Genomic DNA, 13,818 nt, shown 5'->3' on the forward strand with positions numbered 1-13,818 from the left:
TACAGATCTTTTCTGTATACTGTTGATATTTCCCCTCAGTTGCTGAGAGTTAAATATGTGTCAAACACACACACACATACAAATAAAAAAAAATCCTGAAAAAATTTCTTCCTTCCTTTCATTAATCTATACAATCTTTTTCAGTCCTTTTCTTGCATAGTGTCTCTCAACAATTTTAAAGAAAGAGTACATATTTCCTCACAGGATATATAAGGTATACACTGCAAAGTGGGCCAAAGGAGCAGGAATTCTATATTACAAATAGTAAAGCTTTAAAAATATCAACAAAGCAGAACATTCTAACATAACAAATGAAGAGCTCTGCATTAAAAAAAGACTTCATTATTTCAGTATCTCTTTGTTTGCTTGTTTAATCATCCCCTGGGACAATCTGTACTGTTAAGAAACGTGTAGAAAACAGTCATCAGTTTTTGTTGTTGTTCAATTAGTGCTATACTCAGTGTTTGAGCTCATGCAAGTGTCCTTTGGGGAAACGTCCTGCGTGCCATTAGCACTATTCTTAATGAGGGAAAGCATGAAACTCCTTTAGTGCTCTGCCAGAATTGTTTTATCTTCAAGTCAAAAGAACAACTGCTTGGAGTAACCCCAAAAAAAGCATTTAACAATTACAAGTGGCAAACAATATTCCCAAGCATAATACTCATAGCATTCTTCTATTTATAGGCTAACAGTTATTATACTGAATAAAATATGTATTAGGCAGCTTTATTATGCAGACAATCATGATTCCCCAGTTAAGGCTGCTACGGTGGTTTCCATGATAAGCTCCATTTTGAACCCTTTTACTCCTTCTGTGAGAGGTAGGGTGGGGAACAGGAGGATGTTTCATGTTTGGTTTCAAGACAAAGGAGAATATTTTTAGGAAGTTTGAGGTTAATTAGACAGGCTGCTTTTGAGATATGGGACATAAGCGTTTCTTTATTCTTTTTGGAAGAAAAAAGCAGTTTAATGGCAATGTTTTTGTTCATAAAAAGCTTTTTAACTAGTTCTCCAGAATTTCTTTAAAATACAAATTCAGAGTTTAAAACTAGGTTAAAGGAAGGTCAAGACTTACAGCCCTAGGAAATACATAAAGACAAAGGATCTAGCACTTTTCCTAGCTACATTTATTCTCAAAACGACATGCAAGCTTTTTCCACTGGAAAAAAAGCAAAGCAAAAATTAAAGAACACTAGACTTAAAATCAAAACTTAAAGAAACACTCTTAATTCTTATCACTGTTCACCTCTCACTTATAGTTCTTCATTAACAATGGTGGGCAAGTGGAATAAAGTGTTCCCTCTCTCAGCTGCTCTTCATCTAACTGTCCCTTCATTCTTCCTGTTTCTAGATTTCTATCTCAACTTCATAATCCTGACATCAAGCAACTTCTCATCTCTGACATCTCCTTGATCCCAGCTTCAGCATAATCAAGATCTACATGTCTTGAAGCCTGCATATTCCTTTTTTTGCCATCCCAATGACTAACTGGAGAGCAGAGGATTTAACAAAGGTAAGAGTAAACATCTGGATGAAAGTTACCATTTTATACTTTTTATGCACAAAAGCTCATTTACAAAATGCCTAAAAGCATTCCCTGTCCTCCCAGTGACACACATATACCATATTGTAACACTCCCTTACTAAACATGCACTATGGGTAACACCTAGCACAAACTTTCCTTGCAGAGGAGCACATGTAGAAGAGCTAGAACATAAGTAGATGCTGTGGATGATGTACCAAAACAGAATGAAGGCAAATACAACAGAATGAAGGCAAATACAGTTGGATTTTATAAGCAGTCTTCTTAATGAGGCTCAAACACCTAATTACAAAAACAACAGAGAAAGCTTAGGACCAAGGAGTATTATACAACTGATGGGAGTGCACAGACTTGTCATTTACCACACCTGAAGAGAAGGAAAAAGCAGAAGTACAGCCATTTCTAGTTCTAACTTCAGAAATGCAGTGGGGAGCTGTGTATTTCTACCCTTTGGTTCTGTCCAAAAACTGCAAAGTTCAGGTATTTGAGAGATTAAACACCTGACTGCTAGAAAGATGGATGGCAGAGTTTACTTCTTCTCCCTCTTATCGAGCACATTAATACCTTCTTGCCTTCCTTTCTTTTTACCTTGAGAGGTCAGTAAGATTCATTCTCTGAAGTTTTCTTAAGACTGTAGTACGAAAATTCTTGGACAATCTCACTCCAAGTCCCATGTAAGCATTAAGGAAGTGCTACCATACATGCAACTGTGTGCATTTCAGTGTGTCACAATTTAAAAAGGATGTGAAGGTCCCTGAAGGCACCCAGAGGAAACAAAGGTGGTGAAATGGTTGGAAGGCATGTCCTATAAGGAGCAGTTAAGGATTTTTGAAAGGTGGTCAAACATAGGAACAGGCTTCCTAGAGAGGTGGCTGGTGCCCCAAGCCTGTCAGTGTTTACAAGAGGCATTTGGACAATCCTCTTAATAATTTGTTTTGACTTTTGGTCAGCCCTGAAGTGGTCAGGCAGTGGCACTGGATGATCATTGTAGGTTCTTTCCAGATGAATTTGCCTATTCTGTTCCAAAAGTTTTGCAGCTTTGGAGGCATGAGTCATAATACACATGCAGCAGGTCTCTAACTTCCTCTGCTAACTACTTCTACTACTAACCTCCCCTAGAGTAACTCATCCTTCTCTAAAATGGACAAATACATCTTAGTCATTTTAAGAGGCTGAGATTTACAATACTGAAAAAAAACTATTGAAAATTCTAAACTGTTCTGGACAGAATACCTGCAGTTGTTTTCTAAACAGTTTATTCAGGTCTATTCTTTGTGCAAGTCAGAAATAAATTATGCAGGAAAATCAGTGTAGCTGACTGTGTGTATCTACCAAACACACAAAGCAAAGCTGAAAGTTATTTTTTTTCATTAATTTCTTTATTTTCAGATTGCTGTGGCTAGCTTAAGTTCAGGTATCTGTCATGTAAAAAAGAAATCTAACTTTTGATTTCTGAAAATATATATTTTTTAAAGAAACAAAACCAGTATTTTTATTTTTTTTTTACTCAGAGGAGTGAATCTCGATCTAGGAAAACCAGCATGAGGTTTGCTAACTTGTTTGGTAAGAACATGGGTACACACAGAAGTTATTGTGCAGTAACTTTCCATATGTCTGCTCTTATATGTGAGATGAGTGAATCTAATTCCAGGCCCACTGCTCCCCAGTAGAACTAGAGGCAGGTAAGCCTCTTTGAATTTACTGCCACAAAGACACACATCAAACTAAACAGAGACAGTTCAGGTGAGGCAGCTGATGTGGAGTAAGTGGTTACCCTGTGAGAATCTTGCTCACATGACATGGCTGATGGCTTGCACCACAGTCTCACTAAGATCCATGAGGCAGCAGAACTCAAACACTGCTGTTCTATACACAGCATTATATGACTCACATGGGACTACAAACTTCAGGGGTTATTCAAACAAACTTTACAGGTCACAATGAAGTTTTAAAAAACTTTTGTTCATAAAACTGAATGCAAGGATTCTCAGCTTTTATAATCAGTACTTAAAATGAAAATCAAAAGCATTTTCAACATGTTAAGATACTCATAATACACTTTGAATAGTATTGTTCACAGTCTGAGATCATCTTAGTGTCAGCATTTTCATTGTACCACTACAGTACAATATTTATAGTACTTGATTATAAAATAGCAGCAAGAACATACAGATGTAGTGGCTCTAAGGAAAACTACTAATATCTAATTTGAACAACTAATGCATTACAGGTAAGAGGACTGTGGAATTAATCAGAGCCATTGAAGACTATCAGGGCAAGCTCCTTCTAATTCCAAACTGCTAAACTGAGAATCAAGACCTGTCTCACTCTTAAACTAAAGTTTGTGTAAGACATGAGTACAAGTTAACCTGAGCATTGTTTGTCTTGTAAATTACATACACATATTTGCTGCTGGTCTATCAAAACAATTGTATGGACATTTTAAAACTAGGGGACAACTTCAGCTCTCATCAGCTGAAGTAGTTTTGCCTAAAGTAAGTTTTGCCTAAGGAAAGATATACACACTTACAAATTGTTTAAAATGAGACTGATTAACACAAAACACTTATAATATGACTAAGATGTCAAAGAAGCAGTTACATATTTTACTCACATGTTGCCACAATCAAGGCATACCGATTTTAGGTAATATTCAGATTGTCAGCTAAGAGTCAGCAAAGAAATATGGTTTGACAGCAAGAGTTATGAACAAACTGGGATTTAACATCTCAAGAATGTTAGCAAAAACTGCTGTTTACACAGGAGCAGAAAAAGACAAAACACACAAACTGGTTTAATGCTTGTAAAAGAGAGACAGAAGCACATTTTGAGCTTAGAAGAAAGAAAATGCTAATCCTAAGGATTTAAATTCATTAACTTTATCAATTCAAAATCACTTTATCACTCAAAATGCATGATTTCACAAGACAGTTGCTCCCACCCTCCTCTGAGAAATTGCAACCCTTCAGAAGGGGCAAAAGCATGTGCTACATATATTCCTCTCAGTCAGAGAAGACCAGCCAGTACATTTGTTAGAATTACTCCCAACTTCAGACTTTAGGGCAGGGTCCACATTGTTCCAGTTGTAGACTCCCATTTACATCTTAATTTAAACTGCAAATTTATTGTCCTAAATTGTAGGACAATATCTTCTCTAATATCAGAGCTAACTTTGCTAGTAACAAAGATTAACCTGTGTCCTGATTTATAACCACAGATATGTAACAGATTCAGGCCAGCAGCATGAAGAGGAAGTATTGCTACATAAAGAGAAACTAAGCTTAGTTCAAAACTGCACACTTCTCCTATTTTTAAATTTACCTGGAGATATAGCTCTGTGGAACTGATACATGTCTTCTCCAATCAGTTCTTGTGCAACCTGCTTGATCTTCCGTCGGACAGCATCTAGCTTGACTTCAGATTCATTTAATATTTCTTCCCCATTGGGAGCACTGCAACCATAAAACAGAAACTGAAAAAGCAGTTTCCAGAATATGAACAAACAGTTTAAAAACATTACACTTTTTCTTTTGCCAATCAATACAGTTTAACTGGCTTCATGAAAAAGCAAAACTGATACTAAATGAGAGACACTTTAACTTTCCCAGATACCAACTGCAGATTCTGAAATTTTGTAGATTTTTACCAAGAAAATAATCAACCAGCCAGAGTTCTGGTAGCATGATATTTATTCCAGACTACAGTCATGATTATTGTTTAAGATAAAGGAGAAGCACATACAAAGGCTTCCAAAAATATCCCAGAAAACCAGCAGTATTTACAGAAGTCCTTCAACCTCCTAAAAAAAAAAAAAAAAATTTTGCAATACTTGACAGTATTGCAAAATACAATACATTATGTACTTCTACATGTGATTTTTTTTTTTTTAAAGGAAGCAATTATGGACTATGCTGTTCAGGAACAACATTAAGTATTTGATTCACAACCACAATATATACTTGGCATTTAAAGTTTAGTTTATCTAATTTCCTTTAAACTTTCTCCTCCCTTGAGCCCAAATAATCCCCATGGTATATTAGTTTACAGTTTCTTTAAGGAACTACTGATTAATTAGTCTCAAGAAAGCATTTAAAAGCAAACAGTAAAATTTACTGAAATTAAAGCCACAATAACTGTGAAAAGCAAAGGAGGAGGAAATACAAAATACAGCATGGAAAACTTCAAGTCTCACAAAACCAAGAATGCCTTATATAACAGGAATCTAAATTCAGAGTAATGAGGAGTTCTTTGTTGTTGTTCTTTCTTCCAGAAGTTCCCAGCTACCTAGCTCTGCAGTGGGAATTTGTTATTTACAGTCAAGGCTGTAGAGATTACTGGCACTATCACAGTACCTCTTTGCAGAAGAAAACCAAGTTAAAGAGCAGGCAACTCCATAATTTCCATTTATAACTACCTATAAATAGCTACTACTTCAACATAAATATATTGATAGGTAACAAAACGTAAATTAAGATAAATGAAATTACAAAGAAAAGAAACAGGGAGAGCTGTTATAACACGCAAGACCAGTGTTTGTCACGTACAGCAAACACTTTATACAGCAGGCTATGCAAAGCTTCAAATTTTCCTGTTGCTCTTCTAGTCTGTCTCTGGCTTCCAAAGATTGCTTGAAGGCTCACGAGAACACAAAACATACAGAAGCTCAAAACTTCACACAGAAGCCTATCCAGCTGCAGTATTTACATAAACAGACCCCGGGTCACCTCCTATTTGCATTGATGACCTCGGGTGGGGGTGCAACAACCAAAACAGTGACAGAACTGCCTGGGCAAGTAACCTGAAGGAAGGGTGCATACTCCTCTCTCACAGCTTGCTGAAAGCTGGAAGGCTCTCATCTGCTGCTCACTCTACTGCTCTACGCTGGTTTAATAAACCAATAAAACCAACCCAGAAACCTGAACCAGCATCTTTTAATTTTCTAACTGGAGTGTGCATTCATTAGCTCGCATCCACCCTAAGGATGTTTATGGGAAGTTAATTAAAGTCCTCTCAACAGAACATTGCAGCTGTTACTCACAGCACTGAAAGGCAGATTGTAGTTTCTATGAACACCTTCATGCTCAATGTGACCCACCTGATGAACCTGTGGAGCAGAAATATCGTTCTTTTGCTTTCGATCGTTATATCCCGACTGAGCTTCACGAGCCGCTCGTATTTATCGTGCCTGGTGTCAAGCTCCAGCTGGAATGCTGCAGAGTCAATCGTTAAAACAGAAGCTCAATTACCACAAGTACACAGAGCAGGGGAAGAGAAAAGCACCTGTGCTGCACTAACTCCTTACAGACCCCACCAGCCTTGTCCCTGGGTGTCTTTCCCCAGGGTGGGCTGTCCCTGCATGGTGCATCCTGCAGACACCATTCCTGCCTGTCACCTGCCAGAGCTACAAAATTCATCATCAATACTACCCTTGTTTAGTAAGTCAGGTTTAAGGAGATATTAATCCTGATGATGCCTTAAAGCAGCCTAAACAATTTTTAAGGTAAAAAGATTCGGTTCTGCTAATAGAATATATTCCACAATACTGCTGTTTTGGAAACTGACTGAAAATTTCACCCCAATTCAGCAAGACAAATCAAAAAATAAAACCCTACAACTATTTGTTAATAAGACTCACCAGTGTCTAAACCAATCAAACAAAAAGCATCTGTATAAGGCACATATACTGTTCAAAATGCACCATTTAGTTCTAAGAAATGTTGCATTTCACATGCCATCTGGACTTGGCCAAAAGTTGAGTATTTTAATATCCATAAGGACTAGAAGTACTAAAGAAAAGTGAGATCAATTATTTAAAATAAGTTCTGACTTGCTGATACTAGTTCTCTCTAACTACCACTAATACAGAGAAGAGAGAAAGTGTATCTGGTTTTGACAGTCAAACACTATGAACGTCTCATGAATATCATTAACATTTTAGACAACATTATTTTAGTAAATAAATCACTAACAGGTGCTTGCAAGAAATCTAACAAATTTGCTATATAAATGTCTGATCAAGCGCAAGAAGATGCAGAACATACATCAAGAGGTTACATTTTTAAAGGATCTGACAAGTGAATAACCTTTAAAAAAGCATAGCAGTTCACTGGCAAGTGAGATTTAGATGACACTAGAAAAATAGTTCTGTATTTCTCATTGCCTTGGTAAAAACTTGGTTCTTCTCATTTTGTTCTATTCTTCCCAATCTTATTCTGAAACTCTAAGATAAGTCACAAATGCTCCTACTGATCTTTTAATTCTTATACATGTCTGTTTGGTGTCTCTTGCAAATTCTGAGAGTCAATTCCACCCCTGAATTATCATCAAAATTAGACACTTACTAAACCTTAACCTTACAAATCAAGGTAGTATCCACTCTCTTCATCACTGACCTGTCATATTTAAAACATATTTCCTAAAAAAAAAAAAAAGAGGTAACTCCTTGGGTTTTTTAATTATTCTAGAAGATAATTTCTCATTACTTTTCTGGAAAACATTGGTGCAAATAGATCAATTCAAACACATCTTTCTTTCAAAGATTCCAAAGAGCAAAATGTGTACACACCCATTTAAGGCCACACATTAATAAGGCAAACCTGGCTGTGTGTGTAGACCAGGGAATGAGGGGCTGAAGAGCCCTGCTGTAGAAATGGGCCTGGGGGTCCTGCTCAGTGGCAAGTCAAACAAGAGCCAGCAGTGCCCTGGCAACCAGGAGGGCCAGCCCTGTCCTGGAGGACATCAGGCACAGCATCACAGCCAGGCAAGGGAGGGGATTGTCCTGCTCTGCTCTGAGCTGGGGTGGCCTCACCTCAAATATTGTGTGTGGGTTTTTGGGCAAAACAATAGAAAAAAGGTGTTAAGATCTTGGAGAGCATCCAAAGGAGGGAAATGAAGATGGTGAGGGGTCTGGAATGGAAGCTGTATGAGCAGCAGCTGAGGTCACTCAGTCTGTTCAGCCTGGAGGAGACAGAGGGCAGACTTTCAACATCCTCATGAGGGAAAGCAAGCAGAAGGGCAGGTACCAATCTCTTGGTGACCAATGACAGGACTCAAGGAGCAGCCTGAAGCTGTGTCAGGGGAGGAGTAGGTCAGGTATCAGGAAAGATTCTTCACCCAGAGGGTGTCTGGGCACTGGAACAGACTCCCCAAGGATGCTGCTCACAGCAACAATCCTGTCTGAGCTCAAGAAACAACCGGACAATACTCTCAGGCACAGGGTGATTCTTGGGATGTCCTGCACAGGGCCAGGAGTTGGACTCGATCATCCTGACGAATCGGTTCCAACTTAGCATAATCCATGATTTTATGATTACGTTGTTTAGATTAAGACAACATACACAGAAATAGTGCACAACTGGTTCACCTTACACAACCTGCTCAATTATAAACCATCTGGAGCATACCTTTTCCTAAGGCTTTTGCCTGACTGGAGGAGACAAAGGCCACCAGCATCTTTGTCCGGAGCAGTGCACTTGGTGCACTTTGCATTGCACTAAACACTTTCACAATAAATACAAAGAGCGGATCTTTGAAAAACTTTGAAGAAACCATGTCCCTTAAATTCTTTCTGAAATTAACCATGATTGGATCTCATGAAAAGGGAAGGAAACAATCTATTTTGAAGTGGAAGTAATGGCAACTTTATGACAAACTGATATTCGTGACAGTGAAAAATTAAAGTTGAAAGTACAGTTGCTCTACTCAATTCAAGAGCAAGGGCATATACAACAGTCAGTACAAATGATAGAGTGGTTTGGTTGAAAGAAGCCTTAAAGATCACCTAGTTCCAACCCCTCCTCCCACAGGCAAGGATACTTTCCACAAGATCAGGTTGCTCAAAGCCCCCTCCAACCTGGCCTTGAACACTTCCAGAGATGGGGCAGCCACAGCTTCTCTAGGCAAAGTTCAGGGGTCATGGTTAATCATCTGCCAAGCTGATTTACACGGAAAAATATAAACACACACTTTTCAAAAACCCAGGAAGTTATATGACATTGAAGTACACATTAACCATCTAAAGCAGCCAGCCAGCTTATATTTCACCCTTCTTAACTTCATAAAAAATATGTGGCATGGGGAAGATTTTACAACAAGAATTGATCTGATTGCCATCTCAAATCTCCTTCCTTCTTCGGTCAAGGCTTCTCATTTCTGAAGGTCAGCTTTGCCTTGTTAGGGGTTGTCTAATGAGAAATTTAAATTTACTGGAATTTAAATCTGGTTTGGTGAACAATCCTATAAAAACAATTTGGCTGAAGGGAAAGTTTACATCTACCTATTTAAAGAATCTCAAATACATGTTAATATTTAAAAGGCATTCAAAGTGAATAAAGTGACTACATAAAGGTCTACATGAGTTAGCTGAAGTCTTTTTTCGAAAAAGTGCAGGTATAAACAACTACCAACTCTTAAAACAATGCATCCAAACCTACATTTAAGTAGCTTAGTCATCTGTGCACCACAGCCAAGGTCAGAGCCTAGTTTCATGTTTCTCCCTCAAAGAGAGCTGGCTTATTCCACTAATAATTTCCTAGCAATTTCTACACCACATTTAAAAAATCTTTTTCCAATGCTTACTTACATTTAAAAGATGTCATCAAAGCTGAAGGTGGATTAACATTCTCTTTTTCTTCTCTTCTTTGACCATGTGGAAAATTGTCATGCTTTCGTTTTCTGAACCCACCCGATCCTATTAAACAGTAGACAGACACAGAAAAAAAATATTTAAAAATATAGTTTTGCCAGAGCATAAGGAGCAGCAGAATGTTGTCTTTAGAACATTCCTGACAGCAGTCATATTCTACAGGACAGAATGAGGTAACTGGATGAATCTTATTATCAACTGATGCCAGCTTCACATTCTCAAGTAACATTTTCTACCACATTGCTAGTGAAAATTAGAAAAAAAAAAAAACATCCATTTCAATGGATGAGTATGGCAGGAACCTAAGCCTTTTTTCTTTGTAAGGTCTTTGGGTCTTCACACTCTTTTATGTTTTCTTGTTGTAAGCGTATGGTTGCATGCAAGAACCTACAGGATTAGACCCTTCTTTTTCTGCCTTTTTTTTCCTAACTATTTTAAATATTCAGCTTGAAATTAGTCAATAAACCTGCAAGTTTTTGTTATTGTGATTTATGTCACAGGTCTTCACTAACCAGAAAAAGAAGTAAGGCACAATTTAAGCAGACTACCCCTATTCAGATATATAGGTTTAGCTCCTGCAGCATAGCTTCTTAGGCCCTTACACTCTGCCCATTAACCAGTTTCTTCTCTGAATGTAGCTGCTCACTTTGCCTGCTTCATGTGCCTCTTCCTTAATCCTTCTTTTCAGACCCACATCCAGAGCTCATCTCTTTTGGACTATATTTTATTCCCAATTTACATCTTGTATTGTTTCTTCCTTTTATCCTTCCTTCACCTTGAACTAATGTGTCAACCATTCCTCCCTCTCTCTCCCTCCTTTTGGTGACAGCTGAACAATGTTCCTAATAGATCCCAAAATTAGGCAAACTTTTGAATATGTGGAGTTCTCTCAATTTCCTTAGAAGAAGAACCAAGGCAACACTGGATTTTAAAATGTTTCCGTTTAATTGCTTATTATCCCAAACCAAAACCAGAAGTGGCTGTAGTTACTTTCTTAAAAAGGAAACTGAGAATAATTTTTTCCTTCTTTTCTGCTGGACATGAGTTGAGGGTTTTGTTTTCCCTATAGCAGTTGAAAACATTAAATGCATCCCCTGAAAGAGTACTGAAGGGAGGTCTGTGTGATTTTCGGTGGTGCCAAGCAATAGAACAAGAGGCAACAGGCAGAAACCAATGCCAGGAAGTTCCAGTCTTCTACAAGGGAGAACTCTACTGTTCAGGTGACTAAGCAGATTGTCCTGAGAGGTTGTGGAGTCTCCCTCACTGGAGATGTTCAGGAACATCTGTAAACAGAACAACCCTGTGCCAGGTGCTCTGGGATGACCCTGCTTGAGCAGGGAGGTTGGACCAGATGAGCCCCTGTGGTCCCTTCCAGCCTGACCCATTCTGTGACTCTGATTCTGTGACTGCCAGGGCTAAACCAACACACAGGCGGCAGAGCAAGCGGTGAAAAAGATATATTTCACAGACATATTCTGCTACATACATTATATTTTATACATATATATATATATATACACACACATATCACACTGAATAGTTATCGCAAGTGCTTTACAGGCCTCACGCACTCGGCTTCCCTGCGTGGCATCTGCGTTTCCACACCAGGGATGCGGATGCCTACAGCCACGCTCTCCGGCGCGCCCGGACAGTCCCGGCGGGAAGGCAGGGCACCCGCCAAGGAAAGGTCGGTGACACCCGCGAAGGAGCGGCCTCTCCCAGCAAGAGTTTCACGACACAGCCGTAGGGGACTCCCACCGCTTCCGCCGGCTCCAGCTCCTCAGGCCTCAGTCTCCTGAGGGTGGGAAGGGAAGGGAAGGGGAGGGGAGGGGAGGGAAGGAGACATCACCTTCCTTGCCGCTCATCCCGGTGCCGCCGCCGCGCAGCGCTCCCCCGGCAGCCCGCAGCCGCCGCGCGCCGCCAGGCCCCGCCGCGCCGCCAGGCCCCGCCGCCCCCGCCCCACCGGCGCCATGGCGGGGCGCCCCGCGGCTGCCTGACGGCGGAACGCCACGGGACGGAAGGAGCCCGGCCCGCCGTTCGCGGCGCGGCGCGGAGCAGTGGCGGCGCGGAGCGTGAGTCCGACGTTGCTTGCCGCAAAATCGGGGCAGCGCCGAGGCAGGACCGTGCCTCCGAGAAGGCGACTCCGTGGGCAGCCAGTGTGCGACCCCGCCGTGGGGCCTCAGCGCCCGCGGCACGACGGGACATGTAGTGCGGGGCGGGGCGGCGGCGCGGGGGGAGTGGGAGTGGGGCCGGGGAGCTCTGGCTTGCCTGCCCGCCGTCCCGCCGCCGCGGCAACGGTGCTCCTCGGCTTGGACCCGCAGAAATCCAGCGACATTCCTCAGCCCAGACCCGCACAAAGCGGCTGTCACGTCGCCTTCCCCTCACCCCCCGACTGTCTCCTTACTGCCCCTTTCTTCTCTGGGATATCAGGGCTACGGTGCTTCCACAGAACCACAGAATCAGTTGGGTTAAAAAGACCTCTGAGATCGAGTCCAGCCTGTGGTTGGACATCACCATGTCTACCACACCATGGCACTTCCAGGGATGGTGACTCCACCACCTTCCCAGGGCAGCCCATCCCAATGTTCAATTGTGACATTCTTTATGTGAAGAAATCCCCCCTCGTGTCCAACCTAAACCTTCCCTGGCACAGCTTGAGACCGTGTCCTCTCCTTACTGTCTGTCCACTGCTGCCTCCTTAGCGCCCTTTCCTCCCTGGCATGCCAGGATCCAGGTGCTTTCCTTCCAGGGAAGCGAATGGAGCACAGCCCCTTAGTGCCCATCCCCGTGGAGTGCCAGGGGAAGGAGCCCAGGGAACATGGCAAACTGACCCTGAGACAGGGGCTGGGAACTGGAGACACTTGCACCGAAAAGATCTGATAGTGAAGCCAACTGATACCAGGAAAAGAAATCTGAGAAGCAGCAGACGTAGCTGCTGGTACAGAGGAGGCAAATTCCCAAAGCCAGGTTATTTGCATCCTATGTTTAGTCAGGCCTGCTAAAAATTATGTTTCCTCTACTGGAGACTTAGTGTGAGTGTTGTCAGGAGACACTGCAGGACTGAGCACAAAGGAGATGGCTGCACACTGTCAATATTTCCCAACACGGAGGACAATTGATGATGCTTCACTTCTTAGGATGATGAGCTACAAAAAGTCTGCTTGCCCACTGGATTCATACTTCCCTACACATGCATCCTGATGCACTCCTCCGACGTGTTTAAAATAGGGATGGGTCTTGCAAATCCCCAAACCAAAAGGTTTGCCAATCATCAGTCTTGATGCTCTGCTCGATCTCATTTCTTTGTCACAGCTGTTGCCTGTTTTAGTAGCTGGATTCCCAAGGAAACAAAGCTCATACGAGCACAAAGGCGGAGTGCTTGCAGCCTTTGTGTGTGGGTGTGCGTGTGTGCCTGTCCTTCCTCCCCACCCTTAATAATTTTTTAATCTGTTGGTCAACTGGTCAATCTGATTTGACAGAGGGAAAGAGCCTCCAGGAGTGATTATAAACATCCTGAGTAAGGAAAAATTTTTGGGTGGAACTTGCACCTTACTAGAAACCAGATAAGCCCAGCTGTGAAATGCAAATGCTTCAGAGTCCAAAGTTAGCAGAGGCCAGCCTTTGGGAGTT

At 41.3% G+C, this 13,818-nt stretch overlaps 1 protein-coding gene across 2 annotated transcripts in view; it reads right to left on the reverse strand.

Annotated features, from left to right (window-relative positions):
- TSNAX (translin associated factor X) overlaps positions 1 to 13,818 on the reverse strand; it is a 55,099-nt gene that overhangs the window by 12,500 nt on the left and 28,781 nt on the right. The window contains exons 1-4 of one of the 2 annotated variants that reach the window (XM_056487135.1): positions 12,038 to 12,119; positions 10,126 to 10,233; positions 6,640 to 6,754; positions 4,866 to 4,996 (exon numbers count right to left, since the gene is read on the reverse strand). In XM_056487135.1, coding sequence (XP_056343110.1) covers positions 4,866 to 4,996; positions 6,640 to 6,754; positions 10,126 to 10,233; positions 12,038 to 12,053 — 370 coding nt within the window. In that variant the 5' untranslated portion in view covers positions 12,054 to 12,119. Of the gene's footprint in view, positions 1 to 4,865; positions 4,997 to 6,639; positions 6,755 to 10,125; positions 10,234 to 12,037; positions 12,120 to 13,818 lie in introns of those variants that run through there. The other variant, XM_056487136.1, reaches the window with a different exon arrangement.

The sequence above is a fragment of the Oenanthe melanoleuca genome, chromosome 3 (genome assembly GCF_029582105.1).
Source record: "Oenanthe melanoleuca isolate GR-GAL-2019-014 chromosome 3, OMel1.0, whole genome shotgun sequence".
Taxonomy (NCBI): domain Eukaryota; kingdom Metazoa; phylum Chordata; class Aves; order Passeriformes; family Muscicapidae; genus Oenanthe; species Oenanthe melanoleuca.